Below are 26,874 nucleotides of genomic sequence, written 5' to 3' on the forward strand. Positions count from 1 at the left end.
TCTCCTGGGTGTAGGTGAAGCAAGAGGAGCTGGGGTACAGAACCCGAACCCCCAAGCCTGAAGCCCCTCACCTGCTGGCTCTCCTGAGCCCTCCCAGTGGGACAGTCCTTGCCAACCTTGCAAACCAGAGGCACAGCTGGCACCGTTTACATTGACACGGGGAAGCCAGTCACTGCCACCGTTCCTAGCAGGCAGCTTCAGGCTTTATGGTGGCAAAGCACATCAGCAAAGGATCCCCGCACATATCCACCTGGGGTCCAGCCCTGATGCTCCCTCCAGTGCTGTGGGTGTCCTGAACCTGGCCAACTCCTCTCCCTCCACAGCTGTGCTGTGTAGAAAGCTGATCTCTAGGCCACTGGGCTCAGGAACCATCTAGGCCAGGGAACCGCAACTCTCCGAGCCCTGGATAGATACCGCTCCATGTAGGACCTGGGCTGCACAGCAGGACATGAGCCGTTGTCTTCCATGAAAGCAGTCTCTGGGGCTAGGAAGGTTGGGGACCACTGATCTAGGCAAATCCTTTGTGCTGGTTCTGGCCTGCGGGTTCACCGCCCACCCCTCCTCCCGCACACACTGGCTGCAGTGTCTTGTGCCCCGCTGTCCCATGTGCGTGTGTGTTACCAGGGCCACGTGGTGTTCTCAAGTCTCCGTGTCTGTCGTTCCTCTCCGTTGTAGGCAAGCAGCAGGATGGGGCGATGGAGAGTAGCCAGACCAAAGGTAATGGGCGCTCTGCACTCAGGATGGGTGGCAGAGGGTGCCAGGCAGGGTGGGTGGGGGGGGCGCCCACCTCGGCTGCAGGGGCAGGACCTGGAGGCCAGGTGAGTGGGGTGGGCAGCCAGTCAGCAGACCCTGCCAGGAGTGCACAAAGATGGCCCATGAGCTCGCATCCTGGTGAGGGATCTGATGCTCCAGAAGACTCACCCAAGACCTTGTGGGGCCAATGGGTTCCCAGCTCAGTGGCCTTTCTGCTGAGGCTTTGAGGCCTGCTGCCCTCTTGGATGAGGCAGACAAAGAGTTCAGAGGCTGCTGGTGGTTGGACGGGCGCTTGGGACTGGAGGTTAGTCCAATGGCCAGGGCTCAGGCTGGGACAGGGAGTGGCAGACTGCATTGGGGGCAGAGGCTAGAGTGGTCCAGCTAGGTGGGATGTTGAGTGTCACTGAGGCTGCAGCTAAAGGGCTAGGAGATGGGGCCACAGGGATTGGCTGACCCCACAAGGTGGCAGGAGACGTGCAGAGTCACTGAGAGCCTGTTGAGTGGAGATGAGGATGAGTGGCAGCATTGGGTGCCCCCTCTGGGTGGTGGAGGGACCATAAGGGATGGTGAGGAACACAGCACCACTAAGTTAGCGTGCACCAGGGGAGCTGTGACGGGACTGCTAGTTCCAGAGAGGAGGTGGATAGACAGCTAGTAGAGAGGAGCAAAGGCCTGAGCCAAGAGCAGGGGAGGACAGCACGGGGATTCTTGGGCCTCCCTGAGGGGAGTGGGGACATGGTTTAGACGCCAGTGTGCCAGAGTCAGCTCTGGGTTCTGGAACATTCCATGGACCCCAGGTCTCCGCTCTTGGGTATTGAGGCTTGGGGCATCATAGGACTGGCCACTCTGTGTGCATGCCCCAGTTAGCAGTGCTTCTGTCTGTCTTCTCTTCCCCTGTGAGGCCCAGAGAGGAGCATCTCGGTCCTGCCCTGGACAGCGCCCACTTCAGGAGGGCCTGGGCTGATGAGAGAGGAGGGCTGGCGTGCCATTGCTTGCCCTGTGAAAGCCCCCTTTGTAGCCGTCACCCCAGCAAGCAGGTCCTAACCTTGGCTTCGGGCTTCTCCTTTGTACAGCGAAGAAACAGGATGGGGCTGTCGCCATGGAAATGCAGCCCCTAAAGAGCGCAGAGGGCGGGGAGATGGAGGAGCGGGAGAAGAAGAAAGCCAACGTGCCCAAGAAGGAGAAGTCAGTCCTTCAGGGAAAGCTCACCAAACTGGCTGTGCAGATTGGGAAAGCAGGTGGGGGCCGTCGATGGGGTAGCCGGGGGGCCACCTGGTGGGCAGGGAGGACGCTGGGTTCCTGGGCTTGAGGCTGGGCCAAAGAGAACAAGTAGGCAAGGGAAAAGGGATGGGGACCATGGGCCAATCAGCCAGGGGACCGGCCAGGGACACATGACAGCCTTCAGGGCCCGCTTCCGCCTCTTCTGGTGAGGATGGACTGTGACCCTCCAAGAGTCCAGGGACAGGCTGCAGCATCCCTTATCTCTTCCGTCTTGCTCTCCCTTCCTGCCTCTACTGCCTGTGGCAGGGCTGGTGATGTCCGCCATCACTGTTATCATCCTGGTCCTCTACTTTGTGATCGAGACCTTCGTCATAGACGGCCGGGTGTGGCTGGCGGAGTGCACGCCTGTCTACGTGCAGTACTTCGTCAAGTTCTTCATCATCGGTGTCACCGTGCTGGTTGTGGCTGTCCCGGAGGGCCTGCCTCTCGCTGTCACCATCTCCTTAGCTTACTCTGTCAAGGTAATAAAATCAACACACCATGGATACGAATCCCATGGTACCAGGATACAGAACCAGGACTCGAGGCACAAAGCCCTTAAGCAGCTTGAACAAGCAAGGACCAGATAAAGTTTGGGATCGCTCAGGGGCAGAATGGGGGATGGCGAGCAGGGATGCAGAGCTGGGTTTGGACATCCTTGCCCAACCCGGCCTCCTGGACATGGGGGCACCACGAGCCAGCATCTGCCGGATGAGGGCAGGGTCCCAGGGGGGCAGGGAGTTGAGATGGGGGAGAAGACGAAGGATGACCCCTAGGACACAGGGGGGGAAGGCAAATATCGTGGTGGGTGGGGAACCCAAAGGGCCTGCCTGAGATGGGGCACCGGGCAGGGGCATCATCCTGGCCCATCTGAGCTGTGCTTCTTGCTCCCTCACCCCCTGGGCCAATCCCCTCCCCCAGGACAGCTAGCTACCCAAGCCTCCATCTGTGCCCTTTACAGAAAATGATGAGGGACAACAACCTGGTCCGCCACCTGGATGCCTGCGAGACCATGGGCAATGCCACAGCCATCTGTTCTGACAAGACAGGCACACTCACCACCAACCGCATGACCGTGGTGCAGTCCTACCTTGGGGACACCCACTACAAAGAGGTTCCGGCCCCCAGTGCCCTGACCCCCAAGATCCTCGACATCCTGGTCCATGCCATCTCCATCAACAGTGCCTACACCACCAAAATACTAGTGAGCTGGGAGCCAGCGGTGGGCGGGCCCAGGCAGGGGCGGCAAGGCATGGCTGCTGGGTGGGCTGTCGCCAGGGGCTGGCTAGGTTCTCTTAAGGACATTTTTGAGCAGGGCCACAATCATTTCTGGTGTTCTGGGCTCCCTCCTCATCTGTGAACCCTGGGCAGGGCCTGTAGGTTCTGGAAGCCCTTCACAGCCCAGTGAATGGAGGGAAAGCTGCCCATCCAGTCCACGCTGGAGGCCAAGGCTGGCCTGGGGTCCAAGGACAGTAAGGTGGGTGGACTTGGGGCCCCCAGGGCCACGTTGGTTCTCCTCACCTCACAGCCTCCAGAGAAGGAAGGCGCCCTCCCACGCCAAGTGGGCAACAAGACGGAGTGTGCTCTGCTTGGCTTCGTCCTGGACCTCAAGCGGGACTTCCAGCCAGTGCGGGAGCAGATTCCCGAAGATAAGCTTTATAAAGTGTACACCTTCAACTCGGTCCGCAAGTCCATGAGCACGGTCATCCGCACGCCTGATGGTGGCTTCCGCCTCTTCAGCAAGGGCGCCTCAGAGATCCTGCTGAAAAAGTGAGTGGGTGGGACTGGGGCTAGCCAAAGGCTATGGCGTTTCTGGTTTTCCTATTGCAATAGACCGTAGCCTGAAACTGGCCCTTTTAATCACTTTAAAGTGCATTCAGTCCCAGAACAAGTTGATAACCCCAAAGGAAACCCCGTGCCTATCCCCATCACCCCAGTTCTTGCAGGAGACTCAGGTTCAATTCCTGGGTCGGGAAGATCCCCTGGAGAAGGAAATGGATCTACTCCAGTATTCTTGCCTGGAAAATCCCATGGACAGAGGAGCCTGGTGGGCTACAGTCCATGGGGTCACAAGAGTCGGACACGACTTGGTGACTAAACAACCAAACAAATAACCAACAACATCTGCTTTTTTGTTTGTGAATTTACCTATTACGGACATTTCATATGAAGGGATCATACAGGATGTGTCACTTTGTATCTGGCTTCTTTCACGGAGCATGGTTTGCAAGGTTCATCTGAATTGCAGCCCTTAGTGCTTCATCCCTTTCTGCAACGGAATAACATTCCATTGCATGGACAGACCACCCTCTACTTATCCAGTTGTCCCATTGGCAGACCGTTGAGTTGTTTCCACCTTTTCGCTACCGTGAGTTGTGCCACTTTGAAGGCTTGCATAGAGTTTCTGCTTAAACACGTATTTTCAGCTCTCTTGGGTATATTCCTGGGAGCAAAACTGGTAACTCCATGTTTCATCTTTTGATGAATGCCAAACGGTTTTCCTCAGCAGCTGTCCCACTTTACCTTCCCATTATCAGTGCCTAAGGGTTCTAGCTTCTCATCCTCACCGAGTTATTACCTGATTATTGTTGCTGCTGTTGTTATAGCCGTCAGGATCACATGGCGGTTTTGACCTGCATTTTGCTGATGACTAGGGATATTGGTGCCTTTTCATGCGCTTATTGGTCATTTGTTTAGCTCCTTTGGAGGAATGTCTATTCCAGCCCTTACCCATCTTGGATCTGAATTCTTTGTCATTTTATTGTTGAGCAGTGAGAGTTTTCTGTACATTCTGAATATTAGATTCTTAACACATATCTGATTTCCAAGCATTTCCTCCCATTCTGTGGGCTGCTGTCTTTTCACTCCCTTGATAGATTTCTTGTTCCCTATCTTGATTTGTCCTTGGGTGCACAAATGTCTTTCAATTGGGAAGTCCAATTTATCTCTCCTCTTGTGTTGCTTCTGCCAGGTTCCTTGTAGAGGTTAGTGATGTTCTCGAGGTGGTAGCGGTAATAGCAGCACAGCTATGAATATATGAATATATGAATATATGAATATATGAATATACTAGGAGGGACTGCACGGTGAGCCATGTGCTGTGTGAATTACATCTCAACGGAGCTCTTAGGAAGACTGAGGCAGTGCCCTGCCAAGTGCCCTGCCTGCCCCTACCCCTCAGCATTCACACCTTCCCTTGGCCTTGACCTCTGCAGCCCTCAAGCACCCTCCCCTGCCCACCTGGCTCCTCAGCTGCCTTCTCCAGAGGAGCTGCCTTCTAAGACTTGACCTAATTGTACCTCAGTGCTCACCCCTCCCCCCTCCCCGCCTCCTTGTGGAGCCTTCAGGACAAAGGCCTGAGCAGAATCTCCACAACCAACATTTTTTCCTTCCTCACCAGTCTTCTCGGGGCCTCCACTTGTCCAATGGCCGTGCCGGCCCCCGGGGATCAGGTTTCCTTTGCTCCTTCCTTTTCTGTGCCCAAATCCTGTCAGCCCTCCCCATCCCAGCCTTTCTGGAGCCTTGGGTTTTTGCTAACATCCCCCCTCTTGCCCCAAAGCTCAACAGGGCAAACGCAACACACACACACACACCCGCCAGGTCCCATTGAATGTGCAAAGATGTGCTGCACAAGCGTCTGAGCTCCTGGCTCCTGGGGAAACAGAGTACCATCAACCTGGTGCCAGAACCAGAAGTCCTCAGTCAAGGTGTGGGCGGGGTCACCCTTCCTGGAAGACCTCCAGGGTAGGATGTTCCCTGGAGTGTCTCCTTGGTCTTCTTTGGCTTGTAGCTGCATCTCTCCAGTCTCTGCTTCCATCATCACACAGCCTTGTCCCTGTGTCTGTGTCTCTATGTGTTCACTCCTCTTTATAAGGACAGTAGGAATTGGATTGAAGGCCCACACTCATCCAGGATGACCTCATCTTAACTTGGCAACAGGCCTCTTTCCAAATAAGGTCACATTCTGAGGTTCTGGTGAGAACAGGGTGGGGGGTCTCCTAAGCCCCAGCAGCAGCAGAGCACCACCCCCCTCGGAGAAACCCTCTACCCTACCTCACGCCAGCTCCTCCTGCTCCATCCGCCCCAGGTGCACCAACATCTTGAACAGCAATGGGGAACTCCGCAGCTTTCGCCCTCGGGACCGGGACGACATGGTGAAGAAGATCATCGAGCCGATGGCCTGCGATGGGCTCCGCACCATTTGCATCGCCTACCGGGACTTCACCGCCGCCCAGGAGCCCGACTGGGACAATGAGAACGAGGTGGTGGGCGACCTCACCTGCATAGCCGTCGTGGGCATCGAGGACCCTGTGCGGCCCGAGGTAGCTTGTCAGGATGGCTGAGGGAGCCGTCCTTGTCTGCACAGGGCCTCCGCCTTGGGACACAAATGCAAGGAGGGGACTGCGCCTTCCTCCTGTCCTCCTGGCCATCACGACCCTCCCTGCCAGGCTTTCTAGGTAGAACACACGGCAGCCAGCCAGAGTTGGACCAGGTGAGGAAGGTGGACGATGGCAGAGCCTCGGGGGCATGGCGGCCATGGCCCAGTTCAGACCTCCCAGGCGTGCTGGAGCCCCCTTGTCCTCTAGTGCTGGCACCCTTTGGGAGGCTCTGTACTGCCCTCTGGAAGGTCCCCTCTGGCTTGGCATCCACGCCTGGCTCAGGTTCTGCTCTCCCAGGGGAGAGAGGGCAGCAGGTAGAACCCTGATGGCTGCCAAGGCTAGCAAAAGTGATGGACCAGAGGGGATGATGAGGAGGGGAGGGAGGAGCCAGGGACAGCTGACTGGGCTCTGGTTCAGAGAACTGGGTACATGGTACTTGGGGAGCGCTGGGAGAGAGGAGGACAGTTCTCAGCTGAAGCTTTGATTGGGGCTGAGTGGGGTTCCGGACATCCCTATGGAGAGGTCACATGGTTAGGTGGAAAGCTCAGAGCAAAGGTCCTGGCCAGAGGTGTCCGGAAGTGACTTTACATGACTTAGGGTCATGAGGGTAGCCGAGCAGACAGTGGGAGAAGCCTGCAAAGGAAAGGGCCAGGCAGGGAGGTGAAACCATGGGAAACGTGTTGGCTGGAGCGAGAGGGTGGGTGGCCCGCCCCACCCTGAGCTAAGCAGGTCCTGTGGGATGGCACAGGGAGCCAGTGCTTGGAGATGTCTTCACTCAGAGCTTTCTTGAACAGGAAACACACCAACAGGGCAGAAGCTAATCAGGGCCTAGAGAGGAAGAGCAATGGGGAGAGGTGCATGTCCTTCAAGATGTGAAACCCCATCTTGGAGGAAGAGAGCCTACTAGGCTGGCCCTGGAGTGGGCCCAGAGAAGGTGGGCAGTGGGAGGAGCTTCCCAGGAAAGCAGGATGAGAGGGTGCCATTGCGGGTGGTAGGGCCACCCCAAGGGACCCAGAGAACAAGCCTTTCTCCTCACCAGACCAAGGAGAAACTTTGAGGCAAAGAGGAGGGCTGTGTCCACACGGCAAGCTGAGTCCTAAGGCCATGTGACCCTTGCCTAGACTGACGGCCTCCCCCTCTGAACAGAGCCATTCGCCACTGCTGTCCCCAGTGTCAACGGCAACAGCCCTACACTTTTCTACCCAGCTATCACAGACAGAGGAAGATGGGGTTCCCAGATTCCCAGGGCCATGGCCAAGGCCATGTCCACAGCATCATAACCAGGCCATCCAGCCCTTCCACCTCAGCCCCCTGGGCCAAGGAGCCCTTCCAGTTTCCCCTCATTTCCCCCATAAATATTCATTGCAAACTGAAGCTCTGGTCATCGATACAAGGTTGGAGGCCTGAGATGTATGCATACATCCTAAGACAGAACCGCAGAGGCAGGTCCACGGTGGCTTGAGACTGGGGACTGGGGTCGGGGCTAGATGGAACAGCCCAGAAGGCAAGCATGTGGGTGGGGCAAGGCCTAGACCTTTCCCTGTTGGTGCTCTTCTCAGAGATACATTGAAAAAAAATAATAAGTCTTCATCTTAGAAAAAACCTGGATAAAATTTCCAAGAAGGTCACCACGAAGGCTCAGCCTCAGTGACTGCCCCAGTGGGCTGAATCAGAGGGGGAGAGCGCCCTCGAGGCAAAGTAATGGGGTGCTTGTTTAAGAACCAGAAATCACCTTGGTAAAGGGGCCCTGGGGGCAAGATGGCTCACCTCTGGCTGGAGAATGGCTACATGAGAGGCTGGGCAGCAGGTGGCACCAACACAGCCAGGAGGGGGAAGCCAGGCAGGACGCCCCCCCCGCCCCGACCATGGGGACCAGCCAGCAGGCGGTGGCCAAGGAGGACACCCTGTGTCCCAATGGCAGGCAGGAAGACCGATGGCACTGTTAGACTTGCCAGGATGTCTGTGGGCCTGGGACAGCTGCAACCCAAAGATGGCCTGGCAGTGGCATGTCTCTGCCCCTGGGGGATCACTTGGCCCCTGTAGGCATGCTGTATTTATGCCAGAGGGGTGCGGGGGCTCATGCAGACATGGAGCCACCAGGCATCAGTGGACCAGGGCTGTGTCCATTGGGACAGCAGGGAGGCAGGTGAGGAAGGACAGTCACCCAATGAGGGAGAGGGCACCTACAGACGGAGGGGAGCTTCCTGCTACCTGCCTGGGAGGCCAAGGGTCTTTCAGACCAGAGAGGGAGCCAGCGGGGCCACAGCCACGCAGAGACAAGCAGAGGCTAGATCGAAGCTCCACGTGCTCAGGCACGTCATGACCACTGGGTGACAGCAGAGAGCCAGCTACCAGACGCTTCAGAGCCAGGAGGGAACTTGCTGGAAGGGAGGGTGTCTCCAGACAACTCCCAAGGATCCCCAAAAAGCAGAAACGGTCCTGGATCGAGGCTAAGTGAGGAGACACACACATTATGGAGGGGGCGGGATGCAATGCCCCTTCCCGGGGCTGGGGCTTCTAGGCCACTTGGCAGGATGTGTAAGGTCACTCTGTCCCAGCCCTGGATACCCATCCTCTCCCTACTTTCTCCATGGCAGAAATCACAGCCACCACCCCCTGGCTTGGGGGGCCCTCAGCCTCCCAAGTGCCCTGACGTCCCAGGCCAGGGCTCCCCCACAGCCCGCCTGGCCCAGCCTACCAGACACCTGCCCTGAGGTCTCATGGATGCTCTGCCCCCCACCCTTGGCTCATGCTTCCCCGGCCACCACACATGTGTGTTCTGGATCACCCCTCTGTCCCCGGTGCCCAGGCCCGGTCGCCAGGCCACACCTGGGACATGGCGGGCTCTCTCACTCTCTGTCCCCAGGCTCACATAGTCCCCAGGCTCACATTGTCCCCCGGGCTTCCAGCAGTGCCCACTGGGAGCTCACAGAGGGTTGTGCTGGGGCCAGCGGACACAAGGGTCTCCCCAGGCTGCACCCCACGCCAGGGCCCCATCTGGGCATGTCACAGGCCTAGGTCTCACCTCCTAATCCAGTTCCCTGAGCTCTGAGCCTCCTGTCCCCTCCCGGCCCTCAGGCACTGTCGCCCTGGCTCCCCTCCACACTGCCATCTCAAGGCTCACCAGCCCATCCTCATCGAAAAAACAAGAGTGTCTCCACTCTCTGGGACAGGAGCACCACCTCCTAGTTGGTCTCCACTCCCTATAGCCCATTTTCCCCTCAGCACCAGAGGGATCTCTTGTTCTGTCTTTTCTGGAATCTACTCTTACGTTAGGAAAATGGACATGTGAGGAACCATAGTGATGGCCCATTTCCGCCTGAGAACACCTAATCATGTCAACCCTATGGCTCTAAAAGTCTTGAAAGTGAAAGTGTTCATTACTTAGCTGTCTCTGACTCTTTGAGACCCTCTAGACTAACCCGCCAGGCTCCTCTGTCGATGGGATTCTCCAGGCAAGCATACTGGAGTGGGTGGCCATTTCCTTCTCCAGGGGATCTTCCCCACCCAGGGATCAAAGCCACATCTCCTGCCTTGCAGAAAGATTCTTTACCAAAGTTAGTCTTGTGTTAGTCGCTTAGGAGTGACTGACTCTGTGACCCCGTGAACTATAGCCCCCCAGGCTCCTCTGCCCATAGGATTCTCTAGGCAAGAATACTGGAGTGGGTTGCCATTTCTTCCTTCAGAGGATCTTCCTGACTCAGGGATCAAACCTGCGTCTCTTACATCTCCTGCATTGGCAGGCAGATTCTTTACCGCTGAGCCACCTGGAAGCCCATCTGTGTGTGTGTGTGTGTGTGTGTGAATATATATGTGTGAAAGTGACAGTCACTCAGTCATGTCCAACTCTTTGCGACCCCATGGACTATACAGTCCATGGAATTCTCCAGGCCAGAATACTGGAGTGGGTAGCCTTTCCCTTCTCCAGGGGACCTTGCCAACCCAGGGATCGAACCCAGGTCTCCTTCATTGCAGGCAGATTCTTTAACATCTGAGCCACAAGGGAAGCTGTTAAAGTCTTAGGTTTTATATTATTTAAAAAATAAAATAAGAGATGCAGAGACAAGTGAATCAAGGCCTGGGAGGGGAGGCCCATGATGGCTCCTGCCATCCGACCGATGGGGCAACTGGGACCAGAAGTTCTTTTCTCATCCTTCTGGACCTCACAGATATGGTACCCCACCAGCTAGCCTGCTAATGGGACTGGACCTGGCTCAGCTGCTGTGGGTCTCCACTTCCCTGGTGGAAACTGGGTGATTTCTACAGTCACCTTGCTGGACACGGCCCCAGTGGTGCTGCTCAACAGCGTTCCCGTGGCTTCTCTTGGCCTTGTGCCTGGGGTCAGGGCCTGGGTCTGAGTTGTTGCTGTTCCCTGGGACTGGCACAGGGAAGAAGGCACCTGGTAGGGGATGGGGGACCCTGCTCCCTGCAGGTCAGGCCACTTCCCCCACCACCTCCAGGCCCCATGGTGAGACAAGGGGCACCACAGATCTGGATGGAGGAAAGGCTAGAGCTCAGACACTGGTGCGTCTGGCCTGAACAGCTGCACCCACCCATCTTATTCCTTGCAGGTCCCTGAAGCTATCCGCAAATGTCAGCGAGCCGGCATCACAGTCCGCATGGTGACAGGGGACAACATCAACACAGCCCGTGCCATTGCAGCCAAGTGTGGCATCATCCAGCCTGGGGAGGACTTCCTGTGCCTGGAGGGGAAAGAGTTCAACCGGAGGATCCGAAACGAGAAAGGCGAGGTAGTTCTCCGCCCATCAGTGCCCCAGCGGGTCCAGGGTTCTGGCACTTTCTTCACCCTGCCCCTTGGTTCAGCCCCTTCAAGACTCTGCAGCATCTACGTGCTTTCCCCTCCCAGATAGAGCAGGAGCGTCTGGACAAGGTGTGGCCTAAGCTGAGGGTCCTGGCGCGATCATCTCCCACCGACAAACATACTCTGGTTAAAGGTAATGGAGTGGGCTCGCTCATCACCCTGCTTTCTCCCTGGCCCAGGTGGCATGACGCAGGGGGGGTGTGGCTGTCACCTCGATTGTGGGTCATCTGCTCCCAGATGCCCAATGCTGAGCTTCCAGGCGGGTGTCTGGGCCCTGCCTAAGAAGCAGGCTACTCAGCTCTAGACACGTGGCTCCTGGAGATTTTGTCTCAGAGGAAATCACTATGTCCTCCCCAAACCTCAGTTTCCTCATTGGGAAAATGGGGATAATAATGGAGACTCCCTCCAAGGGCTGAGTGGCCAGAGCTCGCCCCTCCACTCCCTTGCACTCACAGTATGAATGGAAGATGCCAGTAGGGGCCAGCCTCTCATCAGAGCAGATGGGCAAACTGGGGCCTGGGAGAAGGAGACATTTTTCCAAGTCACCCAGTGCTAGGCCCCTGCCTTGTACCAAATCCCACTGCCCTGTATTGTCTCACTGGGTGAGGGACCAGGGTGGGAGAAGCAGGATGCAGCTGCCAATCAAGGCACAAGACTTGGTCCCAAAGGTGATGGAGTGTATGGAGAGTTGGAGGCAGTGGGCTTGGTGGCAATCTCAAAGGCTTTCCAGAGCCAACTGGCCTCCCACAGCCCCTGGGCTGGTCACCCGGGGCTGCAGATGGCAGGAGCCGTGCCCTGCCCCTATCTATGTTCCAGGGATCATCGACAGCAACACGGGTGAGCAACGGCAGGTGGTGGCCGTGACAGGAGATGGCACCAATGACGGGCCAGCCCTCAAGAAGGCGGATGTGGGCTTTGCCATGGTAAGCTGCCTGCTGTGCCAGTCTGGGTCACCGTGCCAGGTGGGGCCCTGTGACAGAGGGATGCATAAGCTTTGGGCAGGAATGTGGGAGCTAGCATTGAGGCAAGTTTCCAAGTGCCATACATTTCTTTCTCTCACGTCCTGACCAGCCAGTCCTCTGCCAGTGATTTATGCCAAGGTATTTGGTGTGATGGTACCCAAGGTGACGAGGGACTGGCTGCATTGCTAGGGGATCACGGGGACTTGCCTGCTGAGCATTTGCCTCACCATCTCCAGGTCCAGTCCAAGTGAACCTCAGCCCCAAGTATGATGAGCTGAGTCCCCACATGAGCTTTTCCTCTGTGCATCTCTCTCGTGGCTGAAATAAAGCTGGTTCTTTCTGTAAAAACAGCTGAGCAGGGTGGCCTTGGCACAAAACGGGCTGTGTTCGGCTGCCAAAGGCAGAAACCAAGCAAGGCCTCTCCCAGCCCACCTCAAAGGAGGGGCGCGGCCCTCGGAGTGCAGGCACCGGGGGCACAGAGCAGTCCTTCCCAGGGCCATATCCAGAGGGGGCCCAGCCCCAGCTCTGGGCACTGAGGGAACCCAGCTGGGCAGCACCATGGTGACCTGTGTGGGCTGGGAAGCCGTGTTCTCTCTCTGGGACTCCCAGGGGCCCCTTACACAGGGACCCGACAGAAGACCAGGGGGAGGCCACTGCAGGCGTGGTGTCTTCTTCATTTGTGAGCAAAACTTCTGTAGTACGAGGACACGTTTGGAGTGAGCAAGGAGGGCTGGGGAAGGGGCCTGTGGACATGGTATGTGTGTGCCCCCCAGGGCATCGCAGGGACAGATGTGGCCAAGGAGGCCTCAGACATCATCCTGACGGATGACAACTTCACCAGCATCGTCAAGGCTGTCATGTGGGGCCGCAACGTCTACGACAGCATCTCCAAGTTCCTGCAGTTCCAGCTGACGGTCAACGTGGTGGCCGTGATTGTGGCCTTCACGGGTGCCTGCATCACTCAGGTAGGTGCTGGGGCTCTCCCTCCCATGAGCACAGCTCTCCCACCTGGTGTGCCTGGGCCTCAGGGCCCAGTGGCAGAAGCCAGGTTTTTCTTTGCTGCTGACTTTTTTTCCTTTTAGATAGAATTCACCTAACAAAAATTCACCATTCAATGACCTTTAAGTACATTCACAGCACTGTGCCGTCATCACCTCTGTCTAGTTGCATCGTGTTTTCATCACCCCGAAGGAAGTGCCATCCGCATCAGCAGTCACTCCCCACTCGCCTTCCACCACTTCTGGGCATTTCGACTCCATGGAAGCAAATCATAGGTGGTCATTTGTGTCTGGCTCCTTCACTTAGCACAATGTTCTTAAGGTCCATTCATGTTGTAGCAGGTACTTTATTCCTATGGATGGTGGACTGATGTTCCATTGTATGGATAGACCACCTAGATTTTCTGCATCCTTTCATCAGTGGGCATTTGGGTTGTTTCCACCTGTGGCCACTGTAGACTTGTGTGTGCAAGTCTTGTCCTGGGTCTGCTGGGAACTCTGTGGTTAACCTCTGCAGGAGCCTCTTCCCCTTTTTCTGTCATCCAATTCTCCCCATTAGTGAGTATTCAGAATTTGTCTCTCTTTCAAAGGTATTTTTTAATTGAGATAAAATCCTCATAACATCCTCTGTATCATAATAGCCGTTTGAACCAAAGTGTACAATTCAGTGGGTTTTGATGCTGCCTCCATCTTATGCAACCGTTACCTATACCTGTACACACTAAACAGCCACACTCCACTCTCCTCTCCCCCCACCCCTGGCACCCACCCATTTGCTTTCTGTTTCCATGGATCTGTCAGTTCTGGAAGTTTCATAGGAATGGACTCCTACAGGATGTCCTTGGTGTCTATCTTCTGTGAGGCTCATTTTTAACCAAGAAGTCATAAGTGATGAGAAGGAAGGCCCAGTGCAGTTTCTACCTCTTCCTGGCCCATGGGCATGGGAGCACAGGAGAGTACCCATCCATCATGCTCTTTTATGGTCTGGGGCAACTGACAAGGGGGTGGCAACCTCCTGCTAACAATTGGGACCACATCTTCTACATTAATGCCAGCAGGTGAGAGAAGAAGGGAGACTAACAACATTTTAAGAGCAGCAATCTGAGAGCCAGTGAAAACTCTCTGCTCACCTTAAGGAAACATAGGGATAGAAATGTCAGAATGTTACAGGAAGGCTGGATTTGTTGCAATTTCACTTGAATTAAATTCCAGTGACATTGACTCCTACCTGAGTTTCTTCCCAGGGTGTGGGGGGACCAGTGAGGGTTCCAGGCCCATGTTGGGGTGACTGGCTGCTCTCCACAGGACTCTCCTCTCAAAGCCGTGCAGATGTTGTGGGTGAATTTGATCATGGACACATTCGCCTCTCTGGCTCTGGCAACAGAGCCACCCACTGAGTCGCTGCTGCTGCGGAAGCCATACGGCCGGGACAAGCCCCTGATCTCACGGACCATGATGAAGAACATCCTGGGCCATGCCGTCTATCAGCTCACCATTATCTTCACCCTGCTCTTTGTCGGTAAGTTGATCCAGAGCCACATAGGCTCTGGCCCTGTGTAGCAGTGGAAGGGACAGGTACTTGGGAATCTGATTTCCAGTGAGGACCCCTCAGCCCTCACTTCACTGCTGTCCTGGGAGTTTTCTTCTGTGTCTGGCATCAGCAACTTTTACGCTGTTCTTTTATTTACATGGAGTGGGATTGTCACTTCTTCTGTTTGTGGCCTCTCTGCCTGACATCAGGGGTCAGGTGACCCTTGGTGGCTTGGCTTTCAGCACACATTCCTAGGAGCAGACTTGAAGCTCAGTGCAGTGATGGTGCTGGCCAAGGGTAATACTCACGCAAAACGCCTTTTGGGGGCACCAAAAGACAGCTCCTGGGGATACTCTCATGGGACCTTTCTGTGCAATCTTGGGAGCAAAAGCTGTTCATGACTAAGCCAAGGTTGGTCCTTGTGACAGGACAGGCAGGGCAGAGGGGGGTCAGGCCTGCCCTGAGACTTCAGTTCCCATTCCTTCCCTAGCTCAAGTCAATGTGCAAATGGGTTTCATTGTCTTCACTCATGTCCTGGGGACACTCCTATCCTGGGTGACAGCCCCCGTGGTCAGGATCCAGCCTTTGCTGTGACCTAATGTGGGTTAGCCCAGGGGTGCTGGGGGACTCATGACTTCCCCCTGTATCACCCGGTGGGAGGTATCACCCACCTGGGTCCAGCTCTCCTCATGTGGCCCTGGGCTTGCAGGGGAGCTCTTCTTTGACATTGACAGTGGACGGAACGCTCCCCTGCACTCGCCACCCTCTGAGCACTACACCATCATCTTCAACACCTTCGTCATGATGCAGCTCTTCAACGAGATCAATGCCCGCAAGATCCATGGCGAGCGCAATGTGTTCCATGGCATCTTCAGCAACCCCATCTTCTGCACCATCGTGCTAGGAACCTTTGCTATCCAGGTAGGATGGGCGGCTCCACTGTTGGAAAAGATGGGGGAGAGGGGACCATGACCCCACTCTCCACACCAGCCTTGGCTTCTCTTCCCCTCCTGCCCACATTCCCCGATGCCCAGCCCTCTGAGCATCTTCATCTTCAAAAGCCCTGGCCTGGCCCCAGGCTCACCTGTTCAGTTCCAGAGGGTTTCAGTGGATCTTCCCCAGAGCTGACCTCACAGGTTTTCTCACAGGTTTGCCACTCCCATATCTAGCACTCGATTCCTTGGCAAGAGGCCACCCTAGCTCCAGAAGTTTCCTGTGGCGATTCTCCCTGTACCAGGCTGGTCACTCAGCTCTCCAGGAGGTGCTGAGCATTCAAAACCAGGGCATACTGATAGAAAATGTGAGGCAGAGTGAGGCCAATAGGCCAGGACAATAGGCCAGTTTTTTTTCCTTGCAGTTTTCAGAGGAAGGCCTGCCACACCATGGGAACACCTGGGGAAGCACCCAGGCTTCTCGGGAGGCAGAGGGAGAGTGGGGAACGGAGGCAGGACCTATGACGTTGGGGGAGCAGGCTGAGGGTCTGATGGTATGAATAATTTCTGGGCTCTTGGGTGTATGGCTGTCTACCTCATGGTCTAAGACCTGGCCCTGGGTGGTTAAAGCAGGAGGACACTGGCCTGGAGGGTGAGAGTCCAGGTACAGAGGGAGTTGGAGTGCAAGCTCAGGACGAGTTGGTCTGGAGTTGGAAAGCTCGCCCTTGGGAAGAGGCCACCTCCCATGGAGCAGTGATGAGGCTGAAGGAGGCCCATTGGAGTGTCCAGCACCTAGCACATTCAGACACCATGTCCACAGAAGCTGGGGACTTGGCTAGCACAGCCAAGCCACACCTGCATGCTGGAAAGAGGATGGTCCGGGGCACCAGGGTCAGCGGGCTCCTGGCAACAAGCAAGGCCCTGAGCCCAACTGGCACGACACCCACAGCCTGTGGTCAGCTGGTCTGGGAAGCTTTTTTTTTAGCACTGGCTGAGGGGGAGATGAAGGGAAGGAGCCTGGAGTAAGGAATTCTCCCATGAATGGCCTGTCTATCTGGGTGAATCAGGAGGCCCTCTGACTCCCTGAGCTGGGCCCACAGGCAGGGGTGACCCGAGGGCTAGAGGTGCTGGCTGGACCCACCTCTTGCCCACCCCTCTCCCACAGATTGTCATCGTCCAGTTTGGTGGAAAGCCCTTCAGCTGTTCCCCACTGTCCACGGAGCAGTGGCTCTGGTGCCTGTTTGTCGGTGTTGGGGAACTGGTCTGGGGACAGGTAAGCATCTACCTCTGCCACTTTTCCAGCCCTGTGCTCCCTTCCCAATTGTCTGAGTAAGTGCAGACAGCCCAGGGGCTCCTGTCTTGCCTCTGGGACAGGCCATGACCTAGGTGCAAAGCCACAAGTGACAGTATCAGTGGAGAGCATGCAAACGAGCATGGCTGGGATGTGACAGGCCCTGGTAAAACCACCTGCCACTCCCTTTTCCACAGTAGGAGTTGAAAATTGTGCTTTAGAATTGGGTAACTTGGAAGATGCTCACATATTTGAAGCTACACAATACCTCTGTGAACCTTCAAGAGGATAAGAGAACATCTCAAGGGAAATGAGGAAATCCTCTGAGCTGACAGAGGGCAAGTCTCACACTTCTGGCTCTGTGGCTGCAGCTAAAGCTAGTTCCTAGTGCCAAAGGTTACATTAGGAAGAAAGGGCTTGGGTACTGGGGCTGGGCAGAGGCCAGGAGGGGCCAGATCAGGCCCTGGGAACACAAGAGGACCCTAAGGATATTCCTCCAGAGTTCTAGAACATTGGTGTAGAAGGCTGAGTCCAGTATATACTTTATCCTGTGTCTCAGGCCGCCTCAGGCCACCACGTCAAAGTATCATAGACCGAGAAGCTTCAACGTCAGATGTTACTGTCTGGAGGTTGGACATTCAAGATCAAGCTTACATAGGGCAGATCCAGGAGGGAGCGGGAATAGGCTTCCAGGTCCCCACCACAGGACCATCAGCAGCACAATTTCTCCTAAGAGCCAAATGTGACAATATGCAAGGATACCATCACCAGGGAAGTTCCCTGAGCAGTGCCGTCTGGGGACTTGAGGGGGAGTCACTCCTGGAGGCCTGGAGCACCCATGTGGCTCACCTCATTTTCTTGATCTCTGGGCCCCAGAGGTCAAACTGGTATATGAGGTCCAGGCCCCTGCCAGAAATCACACTGCCGTGATTTCCAGCATTTCCATGATTTCCAGTGGCATAGACCACCGGCCCTCAAGATTTCCAGTGGCATAGACCACCGGCCCTCAGCCCCTGGCAAACCAAGACCCACTCATCAGGCAGGGCCCTAAAGGTCTCCTCCTAGGAGCCAGGCCAGAGCCAGACCTTGGTCTGGTAAGGTGAGTCCCTTATGTCACATACTGTGTGGAAAGGTGGCATGATTGCTCCTCTGGGCACACACTGCCCCCTCACTGGGAGGAAGCCTTGAGAAAGTAGCCAAGAAGGGTGCAGAGCAGGCGGGGGGAGTGGCCTTGGCCTGGGTCTGAGGGAGGTGGGCAGTGTGGGTTCCTTTCCAGACCCAGCGGCCCTCCCACTTCTGACAGTCACTTCTTCCTGCTGTCCCTCACCTCCGGCAATCCAGGTCATCGCCACCATCCCCACCAGCCAGCTTAAGTGCCTGAAGGAAGCAGGACATGGGCCCGGGAAGGATGAGATGACTGACGAGGAGCTGGCTGAAGGAGAAGAAGAGATTGACCACGCCGAGCGGGAGCTCCGCAGAGGCCAGATCCTCTGGTTCCGGGGCCTCAACCGGATCCAGACACAGGTAAGCCACTGGGAGGCTTGGCCAGTCCGGCTCTCGCGCCTCAAGACAGGGGCCAGCAAGCCAGAGGTAGAGAACGGGTGAGATGAGCCTGAGACCAATAGGGCGGCCCTGGGGTCTGGTCGCCATGAGCGCAAGGGCAGTTTCTTGGAGTGCCCAGCGACAGAATGTCAGTGAGAAGGCCTCTCCCTGACACTCCCTCAGAGCCCAGGTGGCCTCCCCAGAGTGGGTGCAGGTGGCAGCTAAGAGTGTTTGCTGTGACCAAGAGCTGTGTCTTGGAGAGGCGAAGGCACAGGTCACCTGCTATTTGAATAGCTACTGGGACTTGTTTTATTTCCTGGGGGTGGTCCCAGGTAACGGGAAAAGGACCGTCTCAGGCCGAGGCAGACGCCCACTTCAAATAGCCTTTGATGAACTCGCCATTTATTGGGTTATATTGTGAATTCTAGGGAAAGACTTCATTGGGAAGCACACTCTGGCCACCAAGGTGGTCCATTCTGTTCATCCCAATCTCCAAATGTCAATGCTGGTCAAGGTCTAGGCCATCAGCGGCTGTCCTCTAGAAAGTCAGACAGTCGTGATGAGCACCCTGCTGGGGGCACTTGCGAAGGCTTCATGAGAGCCTGCCTGACAGAGCCACCCTCACTTCCTGCCCCCACCTCTTCCCGGCCAGCCTTCTTGCCAGAATGTTCCATACTTGCTGTTTCTCCGGGTCCTTCCCTGGCACTCCCTGGTGATTTCATCATGGCCTGACATCAGTCCTCACCAAGGTCTGCGAGACGTCCTCCTGGCTCCCGAGCTGGGCCATCCTTCCATTCCTCCTGCTGCCTCCCAGCGCCTTTCCGGAAGTGCAGTCCGCCCTGCTCTCATGGCAACTTCCTGTCCCCTCTCCCTCTTCCTTGCCTGTCACTCCCACCCACTGTTGAGATCTTGGTCTGCCCCCGCCTCTTGGCTGTGACCCCAGCTGCTGGAAATCCCACAGGCCCCAGGGCGGGGTGGAGGGGGGAGGTGCCCATTCCCCAAAGCCTGGCCCTCCTTGCACAGCCTCCAGATGGCAACCACCTCCTCCTCTTTCTGGCCAGATACCCAGCAGCCCTGGGCTGGGGCTCTGCTCAGCCCAGACCACAGGCCCCACCACCCCGAGCCCACCTCCTCCCAGCCCCCCAGCCACTGATGGATGGCTCCATCACTTCTGCACAAGCCAAGAACCTGGAGCTGCCCCCAGCCCTTTTCCTGTGTCCCTGAACACTTGGGTGCATGGCCATTGCATCCACAGTCCAGCCACCACCAGCCTCCTCCGGGCCTAATCACCTGTGTCTCTGTCTGGATTGAGGTTTCCTGTGTCCACCCTGGACCCCTGAAGCTCTTTGCCAACCTAGCCAGTCTGTGACACTTACTATTCCCTGCTTCTCCTGTGCATTTCTCCACGCTCTGTTCCGGACCCCCAGCCCCAACTGCCCTGAGCCAGCTCCAACTGCTTCTTCCCCTGGAGACCCACAGGAGGGAAGAACACTGCCCAGCCCCTGTTTAGGCAACTTCCCGCCGTGGGCCCCTTGGCCTGGGTGGGGACCTCAGCCCACAGCTCTCACTGGCATCTGCCTGCAGCATCTCACCCATCACCATGGATTCATCCCAAAGTGCCCTCCTGGTGTGCGCAGCTCACTGGCTGCTCCCGCACAGACCTTGGGGTCCTAGCCTCCAGGCGCCCCTCTCTCCTCCCCAAGCACTGGCCAGAAGCTCTCAGGCTCTCTCCTGACCCATGCGCCCTGTGCCCCGAGAACCCCTGCTGCCTTTCCAGACTTCCCTCTCTGCTCCCCCATGCTACTATGCCTCCATGCTGGCTGCTGTCTGGGTCCCAGGCCTCCTTAGCTCCTCATCCCATGAAGCCTTCTAAGAGTCCACTCCCTGCTGCCACCAGGGCATACACACTCAGGGCAGCTGTGCCTACACTTGGCATCAGAGGCAGGCAGGATGCCCCGGGGGACTTTCCAAAGCTGCAGGATCCTGGGTCACCCAGAGCCTGGGATCCTATAGGGCTGGGTGAGGGGGCACCAAAGAGCACCATGTGAAGGAGCTCCCTGGGGTCCCAAGGGGCTTCTCCCAGCCTCTGGCTCATGCCTCCTGGCATCCCAAGCACCAGCATAGCCAGAGAAGGATGTCTTCGGCCCAGCCAGAACAGCGAGTGCCCGGTAGAATGGGAAGAGCCTCTGATGCCAGCTGTCTAGCTCTCCCCTGTGGCCTCCTGCTGCTCATCTGTGAGCCTCTACCCACCCTGTCCCGGCTCCGACTGGCTCTGGGGTGTCATGCCAGGCAGGTTGTGCAGCAGAGCCTATTTAATCCCATCAGTGAGCTGAAGACAGCAGCCCTGCCCCCATCCGAGGTATCTGGGTGGAGGTCCCTGGTGCCCCAGCTAGCTGTGTCCCCTCAGACAGAGTCTGACACTTCTGACCCCTGCTTTCCACACAAGGAAATGGGGCCCAGAGAGAAGGGACCTACCTAAGGTCACTCAAGTCTCCCTCCCCTGGACTTGGTCACATTGAATCCTCCATGCTTCTCAAGAATGCTGAACCAGCGTTACTGTAGCTCACTTTTTAAAAGTTCTTTTTAACTCAAAATACCTACTTGAACTGAGAAAATAAAGCCCAGGAAAATTAAAGTCCCTCAGGTTGTATACACCCCAAGCCAAGAGAACCATTGTCTAGGGAGCCAGCCTTAGATTTATGACTTTTGCAAAATACAGAATTGCTCCCAAGATTTCAGAGGCCACCACAACTTTTTATGTTGCTAAATGGAGGCCTTTCCTAACCTGCTGCCCACCCATCATGGCAGCGCACCAGCCAGGCAGGACATCATTTGAGAATGTGCAGTGCTGTGCTTAGTCACTCAGTCATGTCTGACTCTTTGCGACCCTATGGACTGTAGCCCACCAGGCTCCTCTGACCATGGAATCCTCTAGGCAAGAATACTGGAGTGGGTAGCCATTCCCTTCTCCAGGGGATCTTCCTGATCCAGGGATCAAACCCAGGTCTCCCATATTGCAGGCGGATTCTTTACCATTTGAGCCACCGGGGAAGCCCAAGAATACTGGAGTGGGTAGCCTACCCCTTCTCCAGGGCATCTTCCTGACCCAGGAATTGAACTGGGGTCTCCTACATTGCTGGTGGATTCTTTACCAGCTGAGCTACCAGGGAAGCCCTCATTCCAGAATGAGTCCTCAAATCTAAGGACTTGGAGCTTTTCAAAGCACTCATGACATGGTCTATTTTGCATTCCATTATAAAGCAAAGAGAAGCTTCAGCAGTGACTGTGCCTTGTTCCTGGCCCAGTGTGGGGGCTTCTGGGATGGGGTGGGGGCGAGGGGAAATGATGTGGTATTTTGACTGATACCATCATCCCATCGGGACACCACTTGGAGAGGCCCAATCAGAGACAAGAAAGGCATTTTTTCTTTCCTTTGTTGCCTTTTCCACAGTAAGAGTCCCCTCTTGAGACAGACTTATCTCTGTAGCCTTAGAAACATCTCAACCTAGGGAAGAAATAGAAAGAGATGGCAACATCATGGCATGGGTCATCTTCCTTCAGTGTGTTGGGGCGCTTAGCACTGTGCCAGCCCTATGGGCACTCAGCAGTGGGCACACAACAATAAGTCTGTCTCACAGTGCATCCAAGGGTTGAAATGATGGACGTCTTCATTGTGGTTGGGATGGAGGGAGTCCGAGCACTCAAGCTGCCTTCTTCCTAGAGGCTGGCCGTATGTCAGACACACCACGGACCCTGGTGGCTACCACGTAGCCACCTGGGAGCTTGGGAGCAGAGTCCATGACCTCGGGCCCAGAGCAGGCAGCCAGTGTGCTCTGGGCTCCAAAAATGCATACTGCTCACATCATCCAGTGAACTCTCTAGAAATCGTTCTAGATAGGCACTTTCTAGAAATCGGATCCACCTTCTAACTCCAAAAAATTCCATAAACACACACACACACAGACACACATAGCCCACCCAAGAGGTCATTCCCTAAGAAGCACTCCAAGTGTGGCACAGCAGGCTGGCGTCCCAGAATCTATACACACAGATTTCTGATGGCAGGACATTCATAGTGCCCACCCACCCACAGTTACCTGGAAACCCATGCCTGGCTTTGCTCTACCCCCCAGCCCCCACCACTCCCCGCCCCCCCCCCACCAGCCAAAGGCAGGGTCGGGAAATCTGAAGACACTGTGTCTCTGGCAAGTTCACCCCCATGGCACTTCTTTCCCAAAGGCTCCCTGGAAGCTTAAAGGGTGAGGGCCAAAGCCAAAGCCATCTTTGCTTCCCAGACCTAGCTCTCCATTTTCCTCCCGCCCTTCCTGTGGCTCTGTGGGTAAGCATTCTGATAAGACAAAGCGGGGGCTTTGAGAAAACCCCTCCCCCTCTTGTAAAATCCATTCTTCCATTGAGATTTCCCTCTGAGTACCCCTCAGTCACTTGGATGAGCCACAGGAGCAGAGTGATGCCAGGTTAGAGACATGTAAGCAAGGACGGGTGGGGAAGGGCAGCTGTCCCCACCATCCACGACCTTGTTCCTAATGGGAGCATGTCACATCCCTCAGGTGTGTTGGGGCAGCAAAAAAGTTGAGCACTACTGACCTAGGATAACAAAGTATTGCCAGACACAGGTATTTATTGACGAGTGGCTTGCAATGAGCATATCGTGAATGCAAATGGCTCTCCCTAAAATCGTTTGTGGTGCACCCGATCCATCACTAATCCCCGAGCGCCCCAAGTCTTCTGAGCCCGAATCATTCGCTCAGCAAACCGTCTCTTGATGGATGACGCAGAGGCCGAGGGCCTTGGCCACGGTCCCATCGGAAGCACCGCAGCGACCCCCATGAGGCTTTGCTGTCACGATATGCGCCCAGCATGGTCCCCGTCCCCACCTAGCCCCACCCCCGTGCGGTCCCCAGGACCACAGTGCAAGCCAACCTTTATCTCATTTTCTCTCCCACAGATGGAGGTAGTGAGTACCTTCAAGAGAAGCGGTTCATTTCAGGGTGCTGTGCGCCGGCGGTCCTCGGTCCTCAGCCAGCTCCATGACGTAACCAATCTTTCTACCCCTACTCACGTAATTCTCTCTGCTGCCAATCCCACCAGTGCCGCTGGGAGTGAGTCTTGAGTCCCCTTTTCTCTCATAAATGGCATCTCTGGGGAGGAAAAAGCCTCCAACTCTTCCTTCTCTTTTTTTTCCAGTCTTGCATCCTCCGCGCACCGTGGCTTTTCCGTTCTTTCTTTATTGCCCCGTTCAGTCCTTCCCACCAGATGGTGTGTCGCTCCAAAGCCATAGCCTCTTATGAAATGTATTGAATCCATGGCACTGCTGGACCTTCGTTCTTTTCTCTGTTTGGTTTATTTTATTTTATTTTTGTTTAGTGCTCCTTCTGTCATTGGTTTTCTTTTCTTGAACTGGTCTGCCTTTGCTGATGGTTCTTCACGAACTTGGGCCGTATTCTAGTGGTGTTGGGGACTTGGTGGGCACTTGGTCAGTGTTCTGCGGGGCAGAACGAGGTTGGCGTGCGGGCTCAGGGCCATCTCCGGGACTCGAAGGAGAAGCCTTTGCAGCATCTTTCGCAGTGGAAGAACTCAGCCCACCAACTGGGGACTAAAGAAACAGCTTCCAGAACTCTCCTTGAGGTGGTTTCCAAAGGCAGTAGACCTGAGCCACCAGGCATTAGAGGTGTCCCCAGGAGCCCTCCTCATGCCCCAAATCCACCCTCGGCCACATTTCCATTTGTCCCCAGTGCATCTTTGCTCTTTCCAAGCAGGCTTCAGGATTGGAAGGTCTTAACCTGATCTGGTCCGTACTCTCTGTCCTCCTTCCTTCGAGAAGTTGGGAGACATTGATTCCTTGCTATACGTTCCACTGAAAACTTCCCTCCATGTCATCACATTTAGAAAGGAACCCAGGGGCGGTCCTAAAGAGGGAGAAACTTCCACATTTGCTCACATTTCTTTACAAAGACAAAAGGAAAGCCATTGGACCATTGAATCCACTACCCCATGGTCCCCCGAATGACAATGCAAGGAACCATGTGCACCCCCCACCCAGGGTCACCTACTTCTCATAACAAACTTGATGTTTTCAAAACCAAAACAGTGAACCTTCAGATATGAGCCTCTTTCCTTTCCTTCCGGTGGGACCTGGCAGCTCTCACTCCGAGAACACACCACTCCCCACAGACAGGAGTCGTTAACTATGCTTTTCCCACCGCACTCTGGGATTTTCTTTTACCTTGATTTCTTCCCTTTTCCTTTTTTTCCTTTGTCTTGTAGTTTTTTTTATGGTTTTCTGGTTTGTTTGTTTTCTTCTTCTTCTTCTTCTTTTTTTTTTTTTAGGAACTGGTGAGAGGTCCCCAGTGGAGGGCGTCCCTCCTCTTGCTTAAGCCGTTGTTTCAGGCCACTCTGCCCTTTAAGGAAGGGATGTGGGTTGCACTGGTCCCCACTGGGGTTCACCTTGTCCCCTTTGGAAATGTCACGCATATGAATGCACACACACACACAAATGCATTCTCCATCCCACAGGCTACACATCCGGCTACCTTGAATGCTCACTGAGACACCCACCTGAGCCACACACAAGTACTGGCTGTTGGCCATCATGGGTGAGCTGGAAAGCTCCAGCCTCATCACACAGGGGAGTTGCCACCACTCCACCCAGAGAGACTTACCGGAGGCTTGGCCAGGGCCCACTGGGCAGCCGCTGCCCTCCCCCTGCCCCACTTCCTCCATGTGTTCCTTTGCCATCTCTCTCTGTGCTTTCTGTCTGTCTGTCTGTCCATCTGCCTGTCTGTCTGGGTGCCTCCAGCTTCCTCCCTTGGGGCAGTGTCTCTCCTGTGTCTTCCTTGGCTCCTAGTGCCTTCCTTCTTTCTGCGGCCATGTGCCACAGCCGCCTTCCCACTGCCGGGAGCCCAGCAGTGTAGAGTAGGAGCCACTCTACAGGGACCCAAGTAGCTCCTGGCCAGAAGAAGGTTCGCTGTCCCTTCCACACCTTGTGCCACTGGGAGATGAGTGCCTTCGGCCTGCAGAGGGCTCTGATGTTCTGATTCACAAGGGGCGGCCTCAAAGGCACAGCACCTCGGAAAGGACCCCTCTGCAGAGGAAGATGCTGGATGGAGGACCAGGTGACACCAGGGGACATTCCAGATTCCAGATACTGCCCACCAAAACTGCTTCCTCCCACCATCACCGTGTGGCAGGTTGGCTTGGAACTCTAAACTGGTTCCCAGTCTGAGCTTCAAAGACCCTGAGAAATCACCAAGCCTGGCACCCACATCATGCAAATCAGGGGAAGGCCTGGTGGAGCAGAGGACAGCCCCAGGCCTTCAGTCTCTCTCTCAGAACTTACCAGTGGTCACGGGGCACAAGGTTTCCTTGGGAAAACCTGGCTCTTTCAGGAAGGCTCCTGTCCTTGCCCACCACTTGGCCAGGCCGCGCCTCGTCCTGAGCACCACAGCCAGCGTCAGCCCAGTGTCACTTCTACGGAGAGCCTCGGGCTGTCTAGGTGGAAGGCCCGGTCCAGGGTGCGGATGAGGATTCTGAAGGCCAGAATGAAACTTGACACAGATTACCCAACGCAGGTCCCAGCATGTAACATCAATGGAAGAAGTGGCCAGAGAATGTCCTCAGAATCTGAAGGGGAGGAGAATCCTTCCAAAAGATGTTTGGGGGGAGGCTAGAGATGCAGTGATCCTTGGGGCTCAACGTGCCCACATTCACAGCCACCCACACTTCCTAGTCAACCTCTGACATCCCCCTGAGCTGGGCTTCCCATGCCCATACGTGCTTGCGGGCCTTTGCTGCTCCTAAATTCAGGAGTCCTAACTCCCCACACCCCTGGTCAATAGGCAATGACCTCCCAGCTCCACAATGGCCTTAGCTGCCTCCTCCTTGCTCACTCAGCCATTTCTCCCGCCTGGCTCAGTGGCTGCCCCACCACAGCCATTTCATTCTTGGCCTGCCACCTCATTTCACAGGACCTCAGCCATGCTTGGCCTTGAGGCCACCCATATGAGTGGCTTAGGGAAATTCATCCTTTACTAACCACCTTCAGTCTTTTGGAAATGAAAGGGCTGTGAAATCCTATCCTCTGTTAGTGTGTCAGTCACCCCCATTCCTGCCCTGATTACACTCTCACACAATAATGCTGGCTGTCAGGATGCCCAAGGTGGAGCCAGACAGGGAGTGTCTGTTCACTCAGGTTTACTTATAAGCAGCAAGCCCAGGGTGCCAGGTGGTTGCCCCCAGGCGTGAGGGGGGACACAGAGACACACCCCAGGCCCTCCCCAGCCACACATCCAAAGCCCGTTCACATCAGCCCAGCCGTCTATACTCCAATGTTCACTGCCGCAGGGGCAGCTTGTGATTTTGGTCAGATGTGGCCAGAAGAACTCCC

The 26,874-nt window shown here is 55.7% G+C and overlaps 1 protein-coding gene across 15 annotated transcripts in view; it reads left to right on the top strand.

Moving 5' to 3' along the window:
- Positions 1-26,874, top strand: part of ATP2B3 (ATPase plasma membrane Ca2+ transporting 3) — a 40,820-nt gene that overhangs the window by 6,927 nt on the left and 7,019 nt on the right. For 4 of the 15 annotated variants that reach the window (XM_055563038.1, XM_055563048.1, XM_055563045.1 and 1 more), the window contains 14 exons: positions 681-717; positions 1,827-1,991; positions 2,281-2,495; positions 2,975-3,217; positions 3,542-3,783; positions 6,101-6,335; positions 10,964-11,143; positions 11,260-11,347; positions 12,031-12,137; positions 12,950-13,141; positions 14,480-14,693; positions 15,415-15,626; positions 16,803-16,910; positions 18,270-18,452. In XM_055563038.1, the coding sequence (XP_055419013.1) occupies positions 681-717; positions 1,827-1,991; positions 2,281-2,495; positions 2,975-3,217; positions 3,542-3,783; positions 6,101-6,335; positions 10,964-11,143; positions 11,260-11,347; positions 12,031-12,137; positions 12,950-13,141; positions 14,480-14,693; positions 15,415-15,626; positions 16,803-16,910; positions 18,270-18,452 (2,421 nt within the window). Of the gene's footprint in view, positions 1-675; positions 718-1,826; positions 1,992-2,280; positions 2,496-2,974; positions 3,218-3,541; positions 3,784-6,100; positions 6,336-10,963; positions 11,144-11,259; positions 11,348-12,030; positions 12,138-12,949; positions 13,142-14,479; positions 14,694-15,414; positions 15,627-16,802; positions 16,911-18,269; positions 18,453-23,436; positions 23,602-26,874 lie in introns of those variants that run through there. The other 11 variants (XM_055563039.1, XM_055563043.1, XM_055563041.1 and 8 more) reach the window with 9 other exon arrangements.

Source organism: Bubalus kerabau, chromosome X (assembly GCF_029407905.1).
Source record: "Bubalus kerabau isolate K-KA32 ecotype Philippines breed swamp buffalo chromosome X, PCC_UOA_SB_1v2, whole genome shotgun sequence".
In the NCBI taxonomy this organism is placed as follows: domain Eukaryota; kingdom Metazoa; phylum Chordata; class Mammalia; order Artiodactyla; family Bovidae; genus Bubalus; species Bubalus kerabau.